At 57.4% G+C, this 24,696-nt stretch overlaps 6 protein-coding genes across 6 annotated transcripts; 2 read left to right on the forward strand and 4 right to left on the reverse strand.

Moving 5' to 3' along the window:
• Positions 1–670: 670 nt before the first annotated feature.
• KRP23_14093 (uncharacterized protein) lies at positions 671–8,251 on the forward strand (the record flags this gene model as incomplete). Its single annotated transcript, XM_067884883.1, has 2 exons — positions 671–714; positions 781–8,251. 2 exons carry the CDS (start codon positions 671–673, stop codon positions 8,249–8,251), a joined length of 7,515 nt encoding a protein of 2,504 aa, XP_067737647.1.
• An 81-nt stretch (positions 8,252–8,332) lies between these two features.
• Positions 8,333–9,901, reverse strand: KRP23_14094 (Protein ABHD15; the record flags this gene model as incomplete). Its single annotated transcript, XM_067884884.1, has 3 exons — positions 8,333–9,376; positions 9,461–9,596; positions 9,792–9,901. 3 exons carry the CDS (start codon positions 9,899–9,901, stop codon positions 8,333–8,335), a joined length of 1,290 nt encoding a protein of 429 aa, XP_067737648.1.
• A 686-nt stretch (positions 9,902–10,587) lies between these two features.
• On the reverse strand, positions 10,588–11,595 carry KRP23_14095 (uncharacterized protein; the record flags this gene model as incomplete). Its single annotated transcript, XM_067884885.1, has 1 exon — positions 10,588–11,595. The coding sequence occupies one exon, from the start codon at positions 11,593–11,595 to the stop codon at positions 10,588–10,590; it is 1,008 nt and encodes a 335-aa protein (XP_067737649.1).
• Positions 11,596–12,648: 1,053 nt separating this feature from the next.
• On the reverse strand, positions 12,649–13,824 carry KRP23_14096 (putative aminopeptidase NPEPL1; the record flags this gene model as incomplete). Its single annotated transcript, XM_067884886.1, has 1 exon — positions 12,649–13,824. One exon carries the CDS (start codon positions 13,822–13,824, stop codon positions 12,649–12,651), a length of 1,176 nt encoding a protein of 391 aa, XP_067737650.1.
• A 5,428-nt stretch (positions 13,825–19,252) lies between these two features.
• KRP23_14097 (uncharacterized protein) lies at positions 19,253–19,516 on the forward strand (the record flags this gene model as incomplete). Its single annotated transcript, XM_067884887.1, has 1 exon — positions 19,253–19,516. The coding sequence occupies one exon, from the start codon at positions 19,253–19,255 to the stop codon at positions 19,514–19,516; it is 264 nt and encodes an 87-aa protein (XP_067737651.1).
• Positions 19,517–19,631: 115 nt separating this feature from the next.
• KRP23_14098 (putative aminopeptidase NPEPL1) lies at positions 19,632–19,931 on the reverse strand (the record flags this gene model as incomplete). The annotated part of the gene is made up of 1 exon (XM_067884888.1): positions 19,632–19,931. The coding sequence occupies one exon, from the start codon at positions 19,929–19,931 to the stop codon at positions 19,632–19,634; it is 300 nt and encodes a 99-aa protein (XP_067737652.1).
• Positions 19,932–24,696: the final 4,765 nt, after the last annotated feature.

Genomic DNA, 24,696 nt, shown 5'->3' on the forward strand with positions numbered 1-24,696 from the left:
ACATCAGGAGCGAAAGGATCAACGCTTTCGCCGTTGACTCACGGCCAGGCGTTGCACACAGCTCGTGATTGACGGCTGTGGTGGTCGATATGGCTCCTCTCACCCTGTCCAACGTGGCGACAACAACCTGACGGAACGCTTGCCAACTGTCGCTCGTCATGTCATCGGCGTCGGCAGGTGGACGCTAGCATGGTGGCGCAGAAGACGTCGAGCGCGCAGCTGGCCGGCGAGCGAGCTGCTCCATGCTCCAACGGCAATGGCTCGACAAATAATAACCCACGGCCGTCGCGAGCGAGCGATCACCGAGCTTTGAATTCGCATGTGGTAAGGACGGAAGGCGTGCGCTCTATATTACGAGTCTCTACTTTGGCGAGTCTACCACTATGGATGGCAGACCTCGACCAGGTCGTGGGTGTGGCAGCCCCACAGCCACAGTGGCTCGGAGTCTTCCAGTTTCGCCAAGTCTGGAGGTTGTTTCTTCGAGTTGTTCACGGTGACGTGTGGCGGCGTGATACCTCTGCGACCGCACCTTCAAATCCGTCACGGCGATCCAGAGCTGAAGGAATGACGAGCAACAGTCTGGAGGATCGCGTCTTTTCACGGGTCTGGTTTCGGATCGGAGACTTGTAGTATAGTTCATAGATTCCCGTGCGTTTAGTGAGGACCGTCGATGGAGGGCTACCTCTGGAAGAAGGGCCGCAAGGTGCCGAGCATGTAGGTGGTCGTTCACGTTTTGCCTCCGTCCTGTCCTCGCAGACTCAATTGTTGTGTGCCCTGCAGGAAGCGGCACTACGCCGTGCTCAAAGGCACCATGGTGGCCTTCCACGCCACGCAGGACGAGGCGCAGCGGTCCGGCGCCGTGCCCCAACGGGTGCTGGAGGTGGTCGACTTTCGCATCATGCCGGGTGCACCCTCCACGGACACGACGCACCCTCCGCACATCGTGCTCCGGTACCTGGACGTGGACGGAGGTGGCACACTACAAGTCCGCGCAGACTCGCGGGAGACGCAGCAGCTTTGGCTTGAGGCGCTGCAACACGCACTCAAGGAACCGGACCGACTGGCGCAGGAGGAGATCGCGGAGGTTCAGGACGAGCTCATGAAGGACGCGCAGCGCCACACCCGCGCGGTCCAGCAGGCCACGGAGGCGGTGGAGGCTGCGGGCAGGCAGCACCGAGACCAGGCCAACGCCGAGGCGGCGTTGCAGCAGAACCGAGAGATCGCAGTCGAGCTCAAGACGCAGCTGGAGACCGCGCGGGCGTTGCAGGGCGAGGCGCTGCAGAAGCTGCAGGCGCTGCAAAGTGCGCTCGAGGAGGCGAGACAGCGAGTCCACGCGTCGTCCATCGGCTCGGACGAGTCTTCGTCGTTTGACCAAGCCATGGAGGCGGTGGAGCGACTGGCAGCCAAAGTGGAGGTGGCCGCAAGTGCCGAAGCTACCCATTCCCGAAACGGTGAGCTGCTTGAGCTGCAGACGGAGGCGAACGCCGTAGAGCAGCAGGAGCTCGTAGTGCGTGTCCAGCAATGCGCAGAGCAGAGCAAAGTGCTGCGTCAAGTCGCGGCCAAGAGTCTCGAAGACGCTCAGCGCGCCAAGCAAAGAACCAAGAAACTGGCGTCGTGGGGAGACGAAAATGGTGAAGGGGTCAACACGAGGCCTTCTCAACTAGACCCACTGGTCGAGGGCTACTTGCTATGTCAGCATCCGATGCGCACCTCGATGCACCGACGCTACTACGTCTTGACGGGCAATACGCTTTGCTGGTACCACGACCAGGACGCTTTTGTCAACAAGATGGACGCTCCGAGCGGCGTCCTCCACGTTGCCGAGGTGGCCGAGTGGGATGGTAAAGTCAAACCGACATCACCGCTTCGAAGACTCGTGGTGCCGTTCGGCAGCTCCAAGGCAAGCTCAAACGAGCAGCATCCACATCCGTTTGCTGTGCTCACTGTAGAAGGGAAGACGCTTCGCTGCTGTGCACCGCTCAAGAAGAGCCAGGAGGACTGGATCGCAGCACTGCACGTGGGGCTCACCATGCCGCCGTTGTCTCCTCATCGAGCTCGAGCTGCTAAAGCACGTCGAGACTCGTTCGACTTGTTGGCGTCAACTCCATTGTCGCCCAAACGACAGAGTAGCGACGAAGCCAAGAAGGAGGCACCCAAGGCGTTTGCTTCCAGTCAAAAGCCCGAGGAGACTGTGGAAGCAGCGGAGTTAACCTCTGAGGTGGTCGTGGAAGGCTACTTGGTTGGGAAAAGCTCGCTGGAGGAGACCATGAAGAAGAAGTACTGTGTTCTGAGGGCTCTCACGCTGTACGTCTTCACTACACATCAAGAGGCGGCAAGTACCGCAGCGCCGGAGCGAGCTCAACAGGTTCCCGCAATTCGCAGCACCACGTTTCACGTTTGTGGTGTGTCTAGCTGGGACGGCCACGCCACTCTGATGCATTACGATCAAGGCTTCTTGATCCAGACAACGGAGCATCAGAGCATTTACTGCAGCGCGCCCAGTCTCCAGGAGAAGAATCGCTGGGTGAATGGCGTGCAGCAGGCGCTGCTGCGGTACCGGCACGATGCTAAGCGTGGCTCCAGTATGTTCAATCACCCCTCAGACAACGATGAAGAGAAGACTGCTCAGCCTCAACGTCGACCTTCGTATGCTTCGGCCCGACGTGAGTTCCTGTCCATTTTACAGCAATACTATGCCGAGTATCATCCCGGCAAGTTGGGAGACGTACCAATGCTGCTGTCACGGTACCAAGGGCGTGAGCAAGCTCTCGTCGAGCACCTCGATCGCCTCTATGGCACGACAATGGGGAAAGACTCCACTGTCCAGCTCATGCTAGCGGCGCTGATGAACTCCACACAGCCACCGTCACCGAAACCAGTTCGATCCACTCACAGTGCTCCGCCTTCCCCAGCAACGAGAGCGCCTAGTAACCTCACGGACTGGCTTACGTGGAACAAGGAGAGCAGTGCTAGCTTCTGTATCTTGTCTGGAAATCGACTCGAGCGCTTTGAGTCGGAGCAGCAAAGCAAGACTGGGCCACCCTCGGCGGTGTTCCTAGTGACTGGAGTTCACGACTACCCGACACCATCACCAACAATGAATCGATCGACTATGGTGGATCAGCAGCTGCAGTTCTTCTTGTCTGGAGGGTACGAGGTGGACGGCAAAGGTGCTGGATCCTCGACGGAGCTGCTGGTACTCCAGGCAAAAACCTCAGAAGCGAAGCAGAAGTGGATGGAGAAACTCCTTAGTGGGCTGAGTGCGGCAGCAGCAGAGCCTAATACCGCCCAGGAGCCTCCCCCAACTGTATCTGGTACGGCTGAGAGTCTACGCGTCATTTCGACCCAGGCCACTACTTTTCAGGAAAAGTTGGTGGAGTTTTATGAGCAGCACAACCCGAAACGTGTCGGTGACGTGGAGACATTGATGAGCAGCTTCGCCGGTCGTGAGCGGCAGCTTCTGGCTGCGCTGGATGCAACGTATGGCACTAATGCGAGCTCTGATGGCAGTTTTACGGCTTTTCTTCCTCAAGCATCGCCTCCGAACTCACGCCCGAGTGGCCCGAGTGCTCCAGTCCACCGGGAGGGCTACCTAGCAGTGAAACACCCGAGGCTGGGTACTTCCTTCCGCAAGTGCTTCTGTGTACTTGAAGGAACCAACTGGCAATGCTTTGACAGCAGCGTGGTGGCGCACAGTGGACACTCTGCCTTGCTGGCAGATACAGTCGTCAGCCTTCACCCCGTGACCGCGAAACTCGCCGAGACGATGGCATTCCGCTTAGAAACCCAAACCAACGGCGTCATCTTGCTCCGTTCCGACGCTGCTGAGATTTTGCACGATTGGATCCACGCTTTACGTGCTGCAGTTGCCAGTCCGCCTCCACAGGACGGAGCGAAGCTTGAGGGCAAGCAGAACGAAAGCACCGGCGGATCCTTTCAGCAGCTTCGCACACGGATCGTGGACTTTTACGACAAGCACAACCCGTCGAAGGTTTCTGACGTGGATTCACTCCTCCACTCGTTTCAGGGACGCGAAGGTGCTCTGCTGGAGCAAATCGACACGGTCTACAAAAGCCAGCTTGCTACCGACCCGGTGTGTACGTCTTTGTGTGCCGATCTCGCTGCGAAATACGCAGAAGAGCATGTGAGTATTTCTCCGAGCAAACCAACCACCGAAGGCCCAGTGAACGAGGCCATTCTGGTGGAGGGTTACCTCATGAAACGCGGACACAAGATCCCGTCCATGCGCAAGAGGTACTGTGTGCTCCTGGGCAACGAACTCTCGTACTTCGTTACCCACGACGACAGCAAAAATCCTGGCGGTGGAGCCACGACAGCTCCACTTGGCAAATTTCGCGTTGCGGTTGTAGGCGACTGGCATGGGAAAACAGCCACGCACAGTTACGAGCACGGGATGGAGCTTGAGACTAGCGACGGTAAAACGTTCTTCTGTGCTGCGTCGACGGCCAAGGAGAAGCAGCTGTGGGTCGATGCCATTCGCCGCGGCATCGCGCTCGCTCGAAACCAACAACGACGAGCTGAGATTGAGGAAGGCGACGACGAGGCCGAAACCGAGCACGAGCGACAGCTACGAGAGCAATTTCGCGAAAAGCTGGCAGACTTTTACCGTGTACGAAACCCAGCAAAGCTGCCAGACTTGGATCTGCTGTTGAGCTGCTACGCACAACGTGAGTTGGCGCTGCTGCAGGCTATCGATGAAGCCTACGGGACAGGCCTCGCGGCGGATGAAGCCCTCTTGACACTTCTTCCACCGCTGCCTGAGCAGGCCACAGCGCTGGCGACTCTCAAACTGGACGGGTACTTGAAAAAGACGGTCGGTGACAGCTCCAATTCGCTCTGGAAGCGCGCTCAAACCGTGTATGTCGCTCTTGACGGCTTGACGCTTACGCTTTTTGCCACTCGTGAGGGGTTCAAGAGTGGCGGTGCTGGCTTGGGTGACGGTATGACGGTGTTGGCAGTGAAAGACGATGACTCGCGCCATTCAACAGCGACTCGCTTCGCTGTGGAGACCAGTGACCACGAGTGGCTCCGATTCGAGGCACGCGATACTATGGAGAAGCGCTTGTGGACGCAGGTGCTACGTGCAGCGCTGGACACGGTGCTGGCACAGAGTTTGCTAGCCGATGACGGCCCTCACTCCAGAGAAGCACTTGCTAGCGGCGGCACAGTGGACGCGAGAGGGTTCCTCCTGCTGCGGCTCGACTTTGACTGTGCTCAAGAGGATCATTGGAAGCGACGAGAGCTTGCAACGCCGATTGAAGAGCGCTGTGTGGCTCTGGAAAATGGTAACGAGTTTGCGATAACCAAAGCAACGTCGTCTGAGAAGCTGGGAGCTGAACAAGCGCGCTTTCGAGTCGTCAGCACTCGCGCGTGGGCCCCGAGTGCTCGTTGCTGGCCTGTGACGGCCAGCAACCGAGCACCTCGCTTCCCCTTCCAGATCGTGACTCAAGAGCAGTTTGTGCTGAGCTGTAGCGCAGCAACCGATGCCGAGCGAGCAAAGTGGATCCGGCAGCTTCGTCTGGGTGCTGAACAAGCCGCAGCTCTTGAGATGCTGGAGGAGCAGCTGCTGGAGACCCAAGCGCCAATGTCCCCGGGCCGTCGAAGCTTGGTTGACAGGCGAGAGCGCGGCTTTAACGAGGACGGTGAGATTGTCGTGTCTTCTCCTGTCGTTCCGAAGCAACACGAAGAAGAGGAGCCCCCGGTGACGGGCTACTTATCCTTCCGACTCGCTCAATCCCCGCTCTCTTCTGGCGAAGCTCGACATGCTTCCCAAGTGCCGATCCCGCACGAAGGCTTCGTGGTGCTGACAATGCGGGCCCATGTTGCTGTCTACGAAGACGAGAGTGCTTATTACCGCCGAGATGTACCCGCGTGCGAAGCTCAGGCCGTTGAATTGCTGTCAGAGGGGGTGGCCTCGCTTGATGTGTCTTCGCACAGCCCCAAGACGAAGTCGAATCTGCGCCACCTCTTCCCAGGAGCGAAGGAGGCAGTGCCTTCGTCAAATGCCTTCGCCGTGCTGCTCCATCCGTTGAGAGACGGCGGCAATGCAACTGCAGACGACATGAACAACGACCATGAGCCTCACACTGCAATGCTCGAGTTTTTCCCGACGCTGCCGTCGCAGCGGGACATGTGGATGGAGGCGTTCGCGAGCCGCATCGACTTGGCGAGAGGAGAAGCGCTTCTGGCCGATGAGAAAATCATGCTCAGGCTCGAACGGGACTACGAAGAAGTGCATGAAGGAGAACCGAGTAGCGAGGATGCGCGTGAAGGTGCCAGTGGGAGTGACGAAGACGATAGCAGCGGAGACGACAGCGGGTTCGAAGACAAGCCGTTAACGGTGGAAGTCGACTGGCTTTCAGACGAAGCTGCCACAGACGCGTCGACTACGAGCGCGGTTGCCTCCTTTTTCGTCTTCCGAACGGCAGCCATGGAGGGGGTTCTAACGCCGTGGCAGACGTCAACGTCTCCGATCCGATTGCCAGGCAGCTCCAAGATGAAGCCGATGGACCGCGTGTATGCAGTTCTTGTAGGCTGCCGACTACGCTGTTATCAATCTCGAGAAGCTGCTACAGCCGCGGCTGCTACTTCCTCCAGGAGGGACCTCTCGTCAGAAGAAGAGCCTCCGTCACTCGATGTCGAAGTCACCGGGTGCTCTTCCTGGGACGCCCCGACGGTATCTTGGCTGACAATTGGCAAGGAGAACGAGAACCTTGGTTTCAAGGTGGAAGTCAAAGGATCTCGCCACGGCCCGTGCTTCACGGCCCCAACTATTGAGGCCAAGGAGCAGTGGATCCACGTACTGCAGCATGAACTGAATTTCGTCGTGGCCGAGCGATCCATGAGTTTGTCCGAGCGGAAGTTCACGCAGGAAGTGGCAGCTCATCTCGCCAGTATCGCCGCAAGTGCCGAAGCAGCGCAAAACAGTAGCGCCGGTACCGTCTCAAACGTGGCCAGGACTGAGGGGCAGCTGCAAGTACGGCACCACAACTTGGGCTCCATTTGGCGAGCTCGCTTCGTGGTGCTCGAAGGAAGCAAGTTGTCGATTTACTCGGAGAACCGCGAGGCAGATGAAAGCAAAGACAGCGACGACAGATCGAAATCGGCCTTGGAGCAGCACGAGCTGGTCGGAGTGGAGAAATGGCGTCCAGTGTTCGCCAACATCGGTCGGACCGGGTGTGCGACCTTGAAAGGCTCAGGCTTCCGCGTCGAGACGAGCAGCGGCGTGTACTTGGAATGTACCGCCGTAGACGCGACCGAAGCCTCACGGTGGAGGAGCGCGATCACTGCTGCAACCACGAAAGAGACGTCCGAGAGCACGGTCTCCAGGGATGCAACGTTACCCTTCGTGTCTGGAGCGCGGATGGAGGGCTATCTCAAGCTCAAGGACTCCAACAAGTCGACCGAGAAGAAGAAGACGATCAAGATGAAGCCGCTCAAGCTCTGGAAGACGCGCTACTGCGTTGTCGTGGGCCCCCACTGGCTTGTGTACGCGAACCAGTCGCAGGCCATTTCCTCGGGCGAAGCGCCCACGCCCGTAGCCGTGTACGAGCTTCTGGACATCGCAGTACACGATGGGGACGAAGACGAGTTTTCGATTCACGTGGTTCCTGGCCGACAGGTCAAGTGCCGAGCTCGCTCGAGTCTCGAGCGCAAGCGGTGGGTGAATGCGGTCGAAGATGAACTCTTGACCCAGGCGAAAACGTCGGAGGATCTGGAGCGGTCCGTGAAGGAGCGGGAGCAGAAGCTGGCAGCCCGAGAAGCGGTCAAGAGCAAGCTGCACGAGGTGAAGACCGATGCCCGGCGCTTGTCGGCGTTGCTGGGTGAGGCGATTCTGAGTGCTCGAGGGGACTCGGACTCGGACGCGCTTGACCACTCTTCCAGCAACGAGGACGACGAGAATGCGTCACTGCACCAGCGTTCGGGACCCGATTACATCGACGGCAGTCCAGAGAGCTCCCCGATGCGGAGAAATGGTGGGGAACAGGCCTTCCCGTTCGACACGCTCGAGAGCAAGTACTCGGACACCAAGCACAAGAACTCGCCGCCGTCTCCGATCACGAGCTTCTTCGCTTGTTTCTTCCGGTGCCTTCCCATGAGCTCCTCGAATGGGAAGAATGTCATCGCTCCGCTTGGCATCCCTGGGTACCCTTCGACAGCAGCTGCTTGCAACCCGCTGTACACCTGCGACTACTACGAGGACGACGGGTATTGCGGATTAGCCAAGTAGGTAGTGAACGAGCGCAGTTGATATGTACGTATACAGTCCGGATCTAGGTCAACACGATGAAGGTGCGACTTGCTTACGTCTCTAAGCTGTAGCAGCAGCCGTCGGAGCGTCCCCGCTGGCCTCAGGAATGCTCTCAGCGTCGCTGCTGGCGTTGAACTCTCGCAGTCGGTCGAGGTACGTCATGGCGGCTCCATTGCACCACGACTTGAGCTGGAAGTTGCCCTCGTAGAAGGCGCAGTGGCTGCCCTCGCCCGTGGCCAAGAGCATGGCCTTGGGTTTCCTGCGGAACTCGTGGTACGGGATCGTCTCCTTGGTGCACACGGGGTCGTCCAGCGCGTTGATGCACAGCAGCGGCATGCTCAGGTTGTCCACGTCGCGCATGGGGTTGTTGACCTTCCAGTACGACTCGAGGTCGTCGTAGCCGTGCATCTTCATGTACACGTGCTGGTCGAACTCGCGGATGCTCGTGGCCCGCAGCGCGGCGTTCAAGTCCACGACCCCCCCCAGCTCCTTCTTGTGACGCAGCAGGAAGGACTTGAGCGTGAAGGTCATCAAGAAGTCGTACACGGGGTTGATCTTGCCCTGGCAGAAGAGGTCGAAGGCGTTGTAACCTGGCGAGATGAGCACTCCCGCTCGCAGACGCGAGCGGTCTCCCAGTTCGCACAAGTAGCTGCACAACAGGCCCGCTCCAGCCGAGCAGCCGATGCCGTAGAGTTCACTCTCTGGGAAGGACTTCTCCACGTGAGCAATAGCTTCTGCCAGGTCCTGCACGCAGCCGAACTGCTGCAGCTTGGGCGTGGCGAGTTTCAAGCCGCCGTGGCCGCGTTTGTTGAACACCACGGGCCGGAACCCGTGGGCCAGCGCTTCGGCACACAGAGACCGCATGTTGACACTGCAGCCCACGAGTCCGTGCATGATGATGGCAATAGGAGCGTCTTCGGTTAGCGGAGACTTGAGGTCGGCCTGGAGTGCCCAGTCCAGAGACGCCCGGCCGCCGTCTTGCAGCGTCAACACGTCTCTCTTGTACTTGACGGGCGACTGGGGCACCAGGAACGTCAAGAAGCACTGGATGTGCGAGTTGGTCCACCATGTTGGCGTGTACTTGTCCAGTAAGGGCTGCAGCGCCTGCAGCGCGTTGAATACGGCAAATACCACACATCAGATTATAAATTGACCATAGTTAGACATGGCTGCCATATTTCACGTTACCTGCGTCATGTACGCGTTGAGCTCCGAGTTGCCAGCCACGATGCGCTTGCTAGAGACTGCACGCGAGCCCCCGACGCCTCTGGCGGCCAGCAAGGCGCAGCCGGAGATCACCGCCGCCGCAGTCAGCACGTAGCTCCTGTCGTACCACAAATAAGAAGTTAGTTGTGGCGTTATCGACTCTGGGCAGCCGCAAAATGGGCACATTTGCGAGCTGCCAAGATAGCGCCACAGCGTCCACGACGAGAGGAACACCAGCGGTGTGCGGAAGGCCATTGTTGCGCGAAAAGTGACGCTGCCAAGTTGCAGTGCAAAACGAAGAGTGCGCACTCACTCTCTTGAGGCCGCGCCGGTCATGGCGCCCAGCATGCTCATGCTCGAGCTCCTCGGCGCCCCCTTCTGTGTCCTGTCGCGCAAATCTGCGTGTGACCCGCTGTCGTCCATGCCGCTTTTGCGCTAAACGACGGTATCAGATGCGAGCGCCATTGTATAGTGAAAGCAAGAGAGCAGACTCAGGTCCGAGTGGATCCGTTGGCTAGAACCGGGCGAAACCGTGCAAACGAAACCCCCGCGTACGTGGCAGCCGTGCAACAAGTAGTTGCCTTTTGTGCAACAAGTAGTTGCCTTTTGCGCAAAAGTCCACGTCTAGCCTGGGGGGTACATGCACTGCACTCCACTAGAAAAAACCATTGCCACAAGTGCCACCGTTTGACAAAGTGGCCCGTACGATGCTTCACGTCGCTTGCCAACGGTGAGCTGCCACGTAGGGATCCATCGGCTGCAAAGGTGCGAAAAAGAGTGTGGATCCCTTCCTGCTGGTTTGACACGCGATGGATATTTATCGCGCGCTGTGGACCAACGGCCATTGCGCTTTTAACGCGCTGGCTGCAGCCGCACGCGGCCACATGAAGCTCGAGGTGCTGCGTGGGGATCGCAACGGAGCAGATCGGTTTTGAAGTCGTGGTCGCTTTCATCTGCTGTCTATTCTATTCGAGCTGGTCGTGAACGACACTCCAATGCACATTCCCTATCTCCTCTGTACTGTGGCCGGACGAAACATGTAGATGTTCATGGAGAATGTATTGCTGAATATGAAGAACCTAATCTATCGTACACGTCGGGGCTGCTGCTTACCAGACGAAGCAGTCCTGAGGCTGGAAGAGCGACGCCGGATTGTATCGCATCGGACGTCGCACCGCGCGGAACGGCATGCGGATCTGCAGTGTACCGTCCTCGGAAATCTGCTGCGTGGCCTCCTCCATGTCGAGCAAATTCCGCGGGAACTGCTCGGCGATCTCAAAGCGACCGAACGTGGGCGCGCCACTGAGCCGAGACACCATGACGTCCTTCTGAGTGGGCAGTCGGAAGCCGCTGATGCGGAGGACGCCGCTGTGCTCGTTCCACTGCACGCGCACGTCGTTCGGGTTCGTGCTGTAGAGGCGCGCGATGAGGTAGATGCCATCCTGTCGGCGCTGCAGCTGGTAGTACGGCCGCCACTCGGGCAGTGAGTTGACGTCCACGTCCAGCGCCTGCGGACTCGGCGTCTTTTGCGGAGGAGCGACTTCTTCCTCTTCTTCCTCTTCAGGCTCCATATCTTCATCCTCCATGCCGTCTTCTTCACTCTCTTCAGTGCTGTCCTCACTTTCTTCGTACAGCGACTTCACGTGCATGTCGTCGGACTCGGCGCCGCTGTCAACGGGCGTCGAGGGCGTGGGCGACTGCGCTCCGAAGCCGCCCAGTGCGACCTCCGCGAACTGCTTGAGCTTGGCGCTACGCTCTTTCAAGGCGTCGGCCTCGGGCAGTAGCTGCTGGATGGCGACCACCAGCGCCTTACGGTTGCGCTTGATGTCGGCGTCTCCGCGGCTCAGAACGTCGTCCAGCTCCAGCAGGTAACGGGTGAGCAGCTCCGCCTGCTCCTTCACGCGGTAGTCGAAGGCGCCGAGTTCCAGTCGCACCTTTTTGACGACGGACGAGGCGTCCGCGGGCTGCAGTGCGCGCAGTCGCCACTTGGCGGCGCACACGAGCGCAGCCTCGTGGCGGAACTGGGCCGGCAGCCGCGTGCGCAGCGTCTCCTGGACGTTCTGCACCTTGCGCTCGATGGCCTGGAGGCGGCTCTTGTCGGATGTCTGGGTCTCCATTGGTGGTTTAGTTAGTGGTTGTTGTTGTTGTTTGACTTGCGTGTCAAAGGGCAGATTGGATAATGAGCGACGTTGAAGTGGCTGGGAGTGTCGATCACTGGGATAGTCGCGAAGGTTCCAGACCCCGATCGCGAAGGTTCCAGAGCATAGTGAGATCAAGTCAAGCGTCGATTCGCAATCAGGTCGGACTTAGTGGACGGAAAGACGACCGGGAAGTCAAAACGTATGGACGCCCCGGCTATGACTAAGAGACACCCGCACTGCAGAGCTGCAGTGGTAACCGCAATTTTCGTCCATGCGGCTTCGGCCACGTGTATGGCCCATCAAGACGCTTCTATCCTACCGCTAGCTCGTCACTTGTGCCGAGCTTTCGTAAGACAGTTTGACGACCTGCTGCGTACTCGAACCCTGCTTACTGAGTCAGGAAGAGAAGCGTGTTCTTGCCTACGGAACTAGGCAAAGCCTGTTTTCCCGATAGAAATCTTCCAGTGCTAGCATAATATGCTCACTCTAGTGGTTCCTGAAGAACCTCACATTTTCCAACTCAGCGTTTTCTTGATGAATGGCAAAATCATTCGACCACTCACTCAGCTCGAAAAACTGACGAAGAGCTGGCAATTCAAAGTGGCCCCACTCGTGGTGCGTCCAGTCCCACACGAACGACATTTCGTCCAGCTCCTTTTCTTTTGCGTCGGGTGTATCTCCACTCCTCTGTCTCTCCTCTGCGTCCTCAGCCACTCGACGTGTTCGCCCAGCGGATACCCCTACGTCTCCACTCGGGACTCGACTATCAATATTGCAGGAACGTGTGCAACGCAGGCCCCACCGCCTGCCGCCACGCCACGGGGTTGCGCACTGCGTCTTCTGCTTGCGAGGAAACGGGGCGTCTGCACGTTCAGGGTCTTGTCACTAGTCGCGACACCGCTTTTTTTTACTTCCGCAACATAAGATGCTGAAGTTGCCCGGTTCCATTCCTGCAACCTAAAATCTTCAACTGTCATTCAAGTTTGCCTGAAAGTCCTCACTTGCTACCGACCGACCTGCGGCCAGAACCTACCACCCCGCGCCGTCGATCTCCTTCAGAAGCGATTGGATGAACGCAACTCCGAAGCCGGTCGATCGCTCGTCGTCCGCAGTGAACACAGGGAACGCCATGTCCACGTGGATCCACTTGCCCGTCTGCTCATACTCACCCAAGTGATTCGCGATGAACTGCCCGGCGCACGACACCTGTCCGTTGGCGCGGTTCTTGACCGAGTTCTTCATGTCCGCCACCGTGCTCTTGAACTCGAGGCGGTGGAACTCGGGCGCGTACGGCATCGGATGCACCAGGTCGCCCGACACTTTCCCAGCCTTGATAGCCAGAGTCTCAAGCTCTCCGTCGTTCGTGTAGATGGCGCCGATGCGGTTACCTGTCGCGATACCTTGAGCGCCCGTCAGCGTAGCCATGTCCACGATCACCTTGGGGTTCAGGTGCTTGGCAGCGTACGCCACGCCGTCGGCCAGTACCAGACGACCTTCCGCGTCCGTGTTATTCACCTCCACGGTCTTGCCCGAGTACATGACGAGCACGTCATCCACCCGCGTGGACTCGGGGCCCACCGCGTTTTCTGCCACGCAGAGCACCACATGCAGCGGGGTCTTGTCCGTCGTGTTCTTGGCGTGACACGCCGCCTCGAACGCCGCCAAGAGCGACGCCGCGCCGCCCATGTCGCGCTTCATACCGACCATGAAGCCGCCTGTCTTGATGGACAGACCTCCCGTGTCGAAGATGATGCCTTTGCCCACCATAGCCACGCCTTTTGTATCCGCAGCTCCCTCCGGCACGTGGCTCAAACACACGAGCGCCGGTTTGTGCGCGGCCGCCTTCCCGACGCCGTAGATGCCTCCAAAGCCCTGTTCACGCAGCTCTTCCCCCTGGATGACTGCAATCTTGGCGCCGGTCCGCTGCGCCACTGCACGCGCCTCGGCAATGAATGCGTCCGAGTGCAGTTCATTGGGCGGGGCGTCCACGAGTCTCGTGGCCAGTTGGATGGCGTCGGCCGTGTGCTGCACGAGCGTCGTCTCGTCACTCGAGAGCGGCGTCTGGTACACCACCTCGAGCTTGTCCGGTTTGGTCTCCGTTACGGGCAGACCGTTGGTTCGCAGCAGCTTGTGCTCGTACAGCGGAGCCGCGCGCGCCACGGCTGCACCGGCCGCGAACCACGTGTCGCTGTGCCCTGGTAGCATGAGCACCACGAGTACCACGTCGTCCTGCTCTTGCTGGTCTCTCTTGGTCACCAACTGGCTGTGGCTCTTGACGAAGGACGCGATGGCGTGCGGCCGCGCGAAGCTGTTGGAACGCGAGACCTGCGTCGGCAGCGCGTGCAGCGTCACGGGCAACGCGTCGACGCTCGACTCGCGACTCAGTAGCAGCTCGGACGTGGCGCCGCTGTCTGCGCTGGGCCGCAGCGTGTCCAGCGCGTGCTGCAGCAGCTGCGGGTTGGCACCTGCGAACGTGGCGGAGGCCTTGACCAGCGTCTGCTGCAAGAAGCTGTCGGCCGCGCCTTGGGTCTGGAGCGTCTCGAGGGACCCGACGACGAGCACGCGGTTGACGCGCTTTTGCAGCGAGGAGAGGGCGGCGAAGCGCACCATTGGACTGGGTTAAGGGATTTGTCTGCTTGGGTGTCGATTGGAGACTGACGAGGATATCGACACGGAGGAATGCAAAGCGGTGGGGACGGAGGACAGAAACCTTGAAGAGGGTGAGAGAGATACAATGGAAAGTGTTGTAGGGGTGACACACCGTCGAGGGGAAGATGTAAACGAACGCGATAGAGAAGGGGGCGGATGAGTGTGTTTTTCGCGTGGTTATTGCTTTGCATGGCGGGGTTGGAGCGACTTGACCATGGCCGCGAGCTGCTCCAGAGCCTGCGATCGATGGGGATGGTTAGAAACTGGTTAGAAGACGGCACGTTCGCGGCAGACAATGGGCATGTACCATAGCGTAACATTGCGTCGCGACCAGGTAGTCCTGTGCCTCGAGAGAGGTCGACAAACTGTCGCCAGCTCTACACGTAGGAGATCGTAGAGACTGTGTGAGGTTGAGTCCACGTGATACCATGGGTAGGTAGGCTTGCGTACGTGTGAAGCAACCGCTCGACGTGGTCCAGTTGTCGAAGAGATGACTGGTAGGTTGCTACTGGCTTGGTTTGGAGATTGCTGGTTGGACGAGAATCCTGGGCTTGACTGGGTGAACACATCGTCCGTAGCTGAATGTCGAATCGCTCTTGCTCATGCGAAAGCCACTGCTCCTGCACATGGCGAATATCTCTATCCAGTGCTTGAGAAACATCTTGCTTTGGTCGAATTTGTACGCGATGTACATTCTGTACAAGTGAGAGGGTACTCGTGTTCTCTGGCGTTTGATTCCGCTGCAGTTCTAGCACGCTTGGTGCGTCGTAGTCGGTCTGCCGGTAGATGATAAATTGTCAGCATTGACCACATTGGTTAACTTACCACAGGTGAGTTCCGTACCAGTGGTATATCATTCGAAGCACTGCGAGATTTTGCGGGCACGAGGGAAGCTAGAACTCGCCGCCGCCCATATCCCCTCGAGTTTGTCATCTATCGCAGCACACACCATGCCATGCATGAGCTTTGTGTCTATTAGCTATAATAGAAAGTCTATTCGAGGATAACTAGTTTCACCCAGTCTGGTTCATCGCATTTCAGTCAAGGAGAGCTCAAACCATCCAAGAAGCTTCGTAAAACTTACACAGATTGACGGTACTGTCAAGTGAGCACATACAAAATACAGCACTGCTGAAATGGACATCGACACCAGTGCGCAGCTCGAGAATTGAACAGTCAAGTATACGTCGAGGTGGTTGACGTGGTGGAACGACACTCCGTGTCTGATTTCCCAATGCAGGATCTCTTCCAGCTCTCGCACACCAACTCGCTGTGCTGGCACCGATTTGCACGGACGAAGGACTGGGAGCGGCAGTTGCCATGCGATACGAAGCAGAAAGCGACGACGCATTGCATCGACTCCAAACTTGAAACTAAATTGTTGCTGGAATGCTGGCACAGCGTGCACAAATACGTGTCCAACGCGTCTGCAGGCAGCGCTTCTAAGCGTTGCAGTGGCAGTGCTGCTTTCCCAGGTCGATGCAAATGAACCGGTGCAACTTGGACAGGCGATGCAGCCGCGTGGCCAACACTACATACTACGTAACCTACTGGCCAAGGCGACTTCAACTTGTTGGTACGTTGCATCTAGAATAGTGCAGCATCTGCGCAACTTAATGTTTCTTATGTGGGCCACACTCGCCTTCCGCCTTTTAATCCGTCACTTCCTATTCAGCCGCGAAGTCGTCCCTGTCATCATGATCGGTGACTTCGAGTACGTGCAGCAGCGCGTGGCGCTCCAGGTGGACGTCATGCGGCGCCACGTGACAGGCGTGGCCGAGGTGGTGCTGGCGCCCAGGGCCGCTGAATTGCGCGTGTTGCGGCTGCATGCTCGGCAGTTGCGCGTGCGTACGGTGCACATTGATGGAGTACAGGCCAATTTCGAGCAACTTAACTTCTTGGGCGAGGTCGTGGACGAGAGCTACCGGGACCTGGCCACGTTTGACCTCTTCTACCGAGGCGCCATCGTCGCGTCTAAAGAGGGGGAACTCATCGTGGAAGTCCCGAGGGACGTGACGTTCCAGGAGGACGAGGAGGACGCCGAGGACTCGAGCAACTTAAGCGACCCCCAGGACGAGGACGAACACGACGAAGAGACAGAAGTGGGTACTCACAAAGAACAAAAGTTGGTACTGGACGCCTGGGACCTGGACCGTCTCCCCAAGAGCTCCACGGGCTACAAAGCTGTAGTAGTGAGGGTCGAGTACGACATTGACGAGCCCAGTGGCGGTTTGAGGTTTGTGCTGCCAGATGAACTGTACCAACCCAAGAGAAGTCCCCATATGTACACTTATTGTGGACCTTTTGGCGGTCTCTGTGACGGAGCTCGCTCCTGGATGCCCTGCAGAGACACTTTGAGGGACGCCTGCACGTTCCGCATTGAGTTGACGGTGCCGGACTGGTGTGTGGCCGTGTGCAGTGGCCAAATGGTGCAGCAGGTGCTGAATCCAGAGGTGGATGCGGACGGAGTGCAGTGGCGCACGTTCCGCTACGTGGTGAACCCCAAGACGAACTGCTCGTCCATTGGGTTTGCAGTGGGACCTTTCAGATTGTACGTGCCGCCCGAGATGCCCCGGATGACGCACTTTGCACTGCCAGAATGTTTTGAAGATCTTGTGCACTGCACGTCCAAGTTGGCGTCAACGATGACGTATTTTGAGCGAGCGCTGGGAGCTTCGTACCCGTTTAAGACGTACCAGCAGGTGTTTGTGGAGGACCTGCCGGACCAGCTGCAGTACATTGCAGGAGGAGCTGTCTTGGACCAGAATCTGCTGCACGGACCTCGGATTATTGATCGTGAACTGCCGTCGCACTTGGCACAGGTGAAGGCGCTTGTTGGTAGCTGGATTGGCGGCGCAGTTGGAATTCAGAGCACTAAGGATGCCTGGGTGCTGATTGGTGTCATTGGCCACCTGGTGAACACGTACGTTCGCTCGATTTACGACGAGGAGGAGTATGGATATCGCATCCAGTTAGCGATGGATGCACTGACAACCATTGAGCTTACGACCGACCAGCAGTCTCCTGCGTTACACTCATCCGAAGTGGACGTGTATTCTGAATATGATCCGCTGTCGCTGACGTTGCTCGAGGTGAAGGCCCCGCTTGTGCTCCACATGATTGAGCAGCGCGTGGGCCCAAAGCACTTAAGCATCGCTATCCAGCGTGCTGTATCTGGTGGGGGAGCAGGAGCAACTAACGGCACGAGTGGAGGTGGCGATGCATCTGCGCCTAATGGTGATGGAAACAAAGATGAAGAGGCAAGCAAGGCTAACGACGACAAGAAGAGTGGCGGACGTGATGGTGATGATGATGGAGGTGATACTGGTGGTGAAAGTGTTAATGCTGGTGCAGCTGGAAAGCCTTCCGGGGACTCAGCTCCGTCTGAGCCTCTGACGACCTTATCGTTTCTAAAGACGGTGAAAACAATCGCAGGCGCTTCTGGCCAGGACCTCACGAAGGCGTTTCTGACATCATGGATTGTAGAGCCTGGAATGCCTTTTCTCACGGTCGGGTACTGGTACAACCGTAAGCAGACCCAAGCCGAAGTAGTCCTGCAGCAGGAAATTCCTCCTGGTGGGAAGCTTTATACTGGCCCGATTTCCATCACGATCGTCGAGGATACGAGCGAGTACAGCTATCAGAAACGTATTGAGCACAAGCGGCACAAGTTTGATTCCCCGTGCCACTCGAAGGTCCGAAAGAAACGACGAAAGCGCCAGGGACTTGCAGACCCAGACGACTCAGTGTCCGTCGGTGGTCCTGGGATGGGTCTGAATGATACACCTGAAGATCGACACAGGTTGTGCGTGGTTGCGGCATGTGGTAATGCACCCACCAGACTTCAACTGGATGGAGCAGCTGCTGTCTGACAAGAAGGTCGGCTCACGTGTGCACGCTGCTACTTGAGTCTCCAGTGCCACCTGAGCAACCACATTACCAACACCGGATCCAATACTTAAGTACCCAGAAATATGTCGGTGGCCTTCAATCGCGGTAGAACAGAGAACATCGCAGTCACTCCCAATCAATAATTATAATAATTTACCACTTTGAACCCTTAACGTAGTCACTTGCCCTTTGTCAAATGCCGGCTGTCTCGCTGGGGGAAACAACCTCATATTCGTTCACTGAGAAAACCTACCACTTCCGTCCAAGCATGAGCGCCGACACGTCTCGTAAAAGGCTTCAGCAAAAGTACAAGAGCAAGCAGCGAGCAAAGCACGACAGCATGCGCGCCAAGTGCGAGGCGGTGGGCGTCTAGTACGACGGGAACTGCGTCGGATTCTCTTTTGCTGATCCTCACCTGCAGCCCGTGTCCGTGCATGGTAACCCGATGGTCAGTGACCTTGTGCGTTCAGCGTACTTTCGGAACCAAGTTGCGCAAGAAGCAGAGCGCGGAGGTGTCCATGTGGTAGATCTCGAATGGGGCTCGATGGTGCTAAACCCGACCGTGGCGTCCAGCGAGACGCGCGTGAGGGAATGGCGTGAAGAAGCAGTCTCCAAGGACCTCCTCTTGCCGCAGGTCATAATACCGGTTCGAGAAGGTGCCAACAGCGGTAGAGCAAAACTCCTCGAGCAGATACAAAAACTATCAGCCCCCCCCACGGTAGTCGAAGAAGAAGTGGTGCCTCCACCAACGCAACAAGCCACGGGTATGGCAGAGATAATGAGAGCGATGAAGCAGTTTCGAAGCGACCTGGCCAGCCAGGGAACCGAGATCAAGGCTCTCAAAACAGCGAACCTCGCGCAGCAGAAAACCATCGATGCGCAGCAGAAAACCATCGATGAACTGCGCCAAACCATCGATGCGCAGCAGAAAGCCATCGATGAACTGCGCCAAACCATCGATGCGCAGCAGAAAGCCATCGATGAACTGCAGACTACAATCTGGAAGTTGGAAACGAAAATCACTGACCAGGGCCGTGCTATCCAAAATCTGATAGCTTCCAAGGCCAATCCCCAAGACGTGGTACTACGGCAAATGCTGGAGCTCTACCGTGATAAACTTGTGCAGGAACGTGTCCCTGAAAGCATTACGACCCTCGTCGAGAAGATGCAGTACCTTCGCAGAACCCTAACGGATGAGTTCGAGAAGTGGGTTTTGGATGAGTACAAGGTGGTCTCCAAACGGATCCGTGGCACTCCCTCTGTGGCCGAGATGAGAGATGCCATCCGTCATCGTGCAACAGCTAGCAACGAGATGTACCAGGAGCTGTTTGACCACGTGGAAGCCTTGGCTTCTTGAGTCAATAAGGCTTTCATTAGACCAAATTGGCAAAGTTCGTAGCTAGACTGAAACATCCAAGTTTGATCGCCTCCTCCGTCTTACAGTTCCTTGTAAACTAGTCGGCGACGAACCCTCAACGGTGTTTGACAATGAAATACCCGGCACACGACACCTGTCCATTGGCGCGGTTCTTGACCGCGTTCTTCATGTCCGCCACCGTGCTCTTGAACTCGAGGCGGTGGAGCTCGGGCGCGTACGGCATCGGATGCACCCGTTCGCCCGACACTTTCCCAGCCTTGGCAACCAGGGTCTCAAGCTCTCCGTCGCTCGTGTAGATGGCACAGATGCGGTGCCATCTACACACGGTCACCTTGGGGGCGTGGGCCACGCCGTCAGCCAGCACCAGGTGTCCTTCCGCGTCCATGTTGATCATCACTTGCCTCAGTACATGAAAAGCACGTCATCCACACGCGGGGGCTCGGGCCCATCGACTTCTCCGCCACGCAGAGCACCACATGCAGTGATGGGCTGTCCGTTGTGTTGTTGACTTGAGACGCCGGCTCGAATCTCGCCAAGACCGACCGTCGCAACGCCCACACAAAGCTGGCCGTCTTAACGAACAAACCTCCTGTGTCGAAGATGATGCCCTTACGCGTCCGAGTACAGTTCATTAGGCGGGGCGTCCACGAATCTCGTAGCCCGTTGGATGGCGTCGGCCGTGTGCTGCACGAGCGTCGTCTCGTCACTCGAGAGCGGCGTTTGGTACACCACCTCGAGTTTGTCCGGTTTGGTCTCCGTTACGGGCAGACCGTTGGTTCGCAGCAGCTTGTGCTCGTACAGCGGAGCCGCACGCGCCACGGCTGCACCGGCCGCGAACCACGTGTCGCTGTGCCCTGGTAGCATGCGCACCACGAGCACCACGTCGTCCTGCTCTTGCTGGTCTCTCTTGGTCACCAACTGGCTGTGGCTCTTGACGAAGGACGCGATGGCGTGCGGCCGCGCGAAGCTGTTGGAACGCGAGACCTGCGTCGGCAGCGCGTGCAGCGTCACGGGCAACGCGTCGACGCTCGACTCGCGACTCAGTAGCAGCTCGGACGTGGCGCCGCTGTCTGCGCTGGGCCGCAGCGTGTCCAGCGCGTGCTGCAGCAGCTGCGGGTTGGCACCTGCGAACGTGGCGGAGGCCTTGACCAGCGTCTGCTGCAAGAAGCTGTCGGCCGCGCCTTGGGTCTGGAGCGTCTCGAGGGACCCGACGACGAGCACGCGGTTGACGCGCTTTTGCAGCGAGGAGAGGGCGGCGAAGCGCACCATTGGACTGGGTTAAGGGACTTGTCTGCTTGGGTGTCGATTGGAGACTGACGAGGATATCGACACGGAGGAATGCAAAGCGGTGGGGACGGAGGACAGAAACCTTGAAGAGGGTGAGAGAGATACAATGGAAAGTGTTGTAGGGGTGACACACCGTCGAGGGGAAGATGTAAACGAACGCGATAGAGAAGGGGGCGGATGAGTGTGTTTTTCGCGTGGTTATTGCTTTGCATGGCGGGGTTGGAGCGACTTGACCATGGCCGCGAGCTGCTCCAGAGCCTGCGATCGATGGGGATGGTTAGAAACTGGTTAGAAGACGGCACGTTCGCGGCAGACAATGGGCATGTACCATAGCGTAACATTGCGTCGCGACCAGGTAGTCCTGTGCCTCGAGAGAGGTCGACAAACTGTCGCCAGCTCTACACGTAGGAGATCGTAGAGACTGTGTGAGGTTGAGTCCACGTGATACCATGGGTAGGTAGGCTTGCGTACGTGTGAAGCAACCGCTCGACGTGGTCCAGTTGTCGAAGAGATGACTGGTAGGTTGCTACTGGCTTGGTTTGGAGATTGCTGGTTGGACGAGAATCCTGGGCTTGACTGGGTGAACACATCGTCCGTAGCTGAATGTCGAATCGCTCTTGCTCATGCGAAAGCCACTGCTCCTGCACATGGCGAATATCTCTATCCAGTGCTTGAGAAACATCTTGCTTTGGTCGAATTTGTACGCGATGTACATTCTGTACAAGTGAGAGGGTACTCGTGTTCTCTGGCGTTTGATTCCGCTGCAGTTCTAGCACGCTTGGTGCATCGTAGTCGGTCTGCCGGTAGATGATAAATTGTCAGCATTGACCACATTGGTTAACTTACCACAGGTGAGTTCCGTACCAGTGGTATATCATTCGAAGCACTGCGAGATTTTGCGGGCACGAGGGAAGCTAGAACTCGCCGCCGCCCATATCCCCTCGAGTTTGTCATCTATCGCAGCACACACCATGCCATGCATGAGCTTTGTGTCTATTAGCTATAATAGAAAGTCTATTCGAGGATAACTAGTTTCACCCAGTCTGGTTCATCGCATTTCAGTCAAGGAGAGCTCAAACCATCCAAGAAGCTTCGTAAAACTTATACAGATTGACGGTACTGTCAAGTGAGCACATACAAAATACAGCACTGCTGAAATGGACATCGACACCAGTGCGCAGCTCGAGAATTGAACAGTCAAGTATACGTCGAGGTGGTTGACGTGGTGGAACGACACTCCGTGTCTGATTTCCCAATGCAGGATCTCTTCCAGCTCTCGCACACCAACTCGCTGTGCTGGCACCGATTTGCACGGACGAAGGACTGGGAGCGGCAGTTGCCATGCGATACGAAGCAGAAAGCGACGACGCATTGCATCGACTCCAAACTTGAAACTAAATTGTTGCTGGAATGCTGGCACAGCGTGCACAAATACGTGTCCAACGCGTCTGCAGGCAGCGCTTCTAAGCGTTGCAGTGGCAGTGCTGCTTTCCCAGGTCGATGCAAATGAACCGGTGCAACTTGGACAGGCGATGCAGCCGCGTGGCCAACACTACATACTACGTAACCTACTGGCCAAGGCGACTTCAACTTGTTGGTACGTTGCATCTAGAATAGTGCAGCATCTGCGCAACTTAATGTTTCTTATGTGGGCCACACTCGCCTTCCGCCTTTTAATCCGTCACTTCCTATTCAGCCGCGAAGTCGTCCCTGTCATCATGATCGGTGACTTCGAGTACGTGCAGCAGCGCGTGGCGCTCCAGGTGGACGTCATGCGGCGCCACGTGACAGGCGTGGCCGAGGTGGTGCTGGCGCCCAGGGCCGCTGAATTGCGCGTGTTGCGGCTGCATGCTCGGCAGTTGCGCGTGCGTACGGTGCACATTGATGGAGTACAGGCCAATTTCGAGCAACTGAACTTCTTGGGCGAGGTCGTGGACGAGAGCTACCGGGACCTGGCCACGTTTGACCTCTTCTACCGAGGCGCCATCGTCGCGTCTAAAGAGGGGGAACTCATCGTGGAAGTCCCGAGGGACGTGACGTTCCAGGAGGACGAGGAGGACGCCGAGGACTCGAGCAACTTAAGCGACCCCCAGGACGAGGACGAACACGACGAAGAGACAGAAGTGGGTACTCACAAAGAACAAAAGTTGGTACTGGACGCCTGGGACCTGGACCGTCTCCCCAAGAGCTCCACGGGCTACAAAGCTGTAGTAGTGAGGGTCGAGTACGACATTGACGAGCCCAGTGGCGGTTTGAGGTTTGTGCTGCCAGATGAACTGTACCAACCCAAGAGAAGTCCCCATATGTACACTTATTGTGGACCTTTTGGCGGTCTCTGTGACGGAGCTCGCTCCTGGATGCCCTGCAGAGACACTTTGAGGGACGCCTGCACGTTCCGCATTGAGTTGACGGTGCCGGACTGGTGTGTGGCCGTGTGCAGTGGCCAAATGGTGCAGCAGGTGCTGAATCCAGAGGTGGATGCGGACGGAGTGCAGTGGCGCACGTTCCGCTACGTGGTGAACCCCAAGACGAACTGCTCGTCCATTGGGTTTGCAGTGGGACCTTTCAGATTGTACGTGCCGCCCGAGATGCCCCGGATGACGCACTTTGCACTGCCAGAATGTTTTGAAGATCTTGTGCACTGCACGTCCAAGTTGGCGTCAACGATGACGTATTTTGAGCGAGCGCTGGGAGCTTCGTACCCGTTTAAGACGTACCAGCAGGTGTTTGTGGAGGACCTGCCGGACCAGCTGCAGTACATTGCAGGAGGAGCTGTCTTGGACCAGAATCTGCTGCACGGACCTCGGATTATTGATCGTGAACTGCCGTCGCACTTGGCACAGGTGAAGGCGCTTGTTGGTAGCTGGATTGGCGGCGCAGTTGGAATTCAGAGCACTAAGGATGCCTGGGTGCTGATTGGTGTCATTGGCCACCTGGTGAACACGTACGTTCGCTCGATTTACGACGAGGAGGAGTATGGATATCGCATCCAGTTAGCGATGGATGCACTGACAACCATTGAGCTTACGACCGACCAGCAGTCTCCTGCGTTACACTCATCCGAAGTGGACGTGTATTCTGAATATGATCCGCTGTCGCTGACGTTGCTCGAGGTGAAGGCCCCGCTTGTGCTCCACATGATTGAGCAGCGCGTGGGCCCAAAGCACTTAAGCATCGCTATCCAGCGTGCTGTATCTGGTGGGGGAGCAGGAGCAACTAACGGCACGAGTGGAGGTGGCGATGCATCTGCGCCTAATGGTGATGGAAACAAAGATGAAGAGGCAAGCAAGGCTAACGACGACAAGAAGAGTGGCGGACGTGATGGTGATGATGATGGAGGTGATACTGGTGGTGAAAGTGTTAATGCTGGTGCAGCTGGAAAGCCTTCCGGGGACTCAGCTCCGTCTGAGCCTCTGACGACCTTATCGTTTCTAAAGACGGTGAAAACAATCGCAGGCGCTTCTGGCCAGGACCTCACGAAGGCGTTTCTGACATCATGGATTGTAGAGCCTGGAATGCCTTTTCTCACGGTCGGGTACTGGTACAACCGTAAGCAGACCCAAGCCGAAGTAGTCCTGCAGCAGGAAATTCCTCCTGGTGGGAAGCTTTATACTGGCCCGATTTCCATCACGATCGTCGAGGATACGAGCGAGTACAGCTATCAGAAACGTATTGAGCACAAGCGGCACAAGTTTGATTCCCCGTGCCACTCGAAGGTCCGAAAGAAACGACGAAAGCGCCAGGGACTTGCAGACCCAGACGACTCAGTGTCCGTCGGTGGTCCTGGGATGGGTCTGAATGATACACCTGAAGATCGACACAGGTTGTGCGTGGTTGCGGCATGTGGTAATGCACCCACCAGACTTCAACTG

Source organism: Phytophthora ramorum (genome assembly GCF_020800215.1).
Source record: "Phytophthora ramorum isolate Pr-102 chromosome Unknown Phyram_PR-102_s0020, whole genome shotgun sequence".
Classification (NCBI taxonomy): domain Eukaryota; phylum Oomycota; class Peronosporomycetes; order Peronosporales; family Peronosporaceae; genus Phytophthora; species Phytophthora ramorum.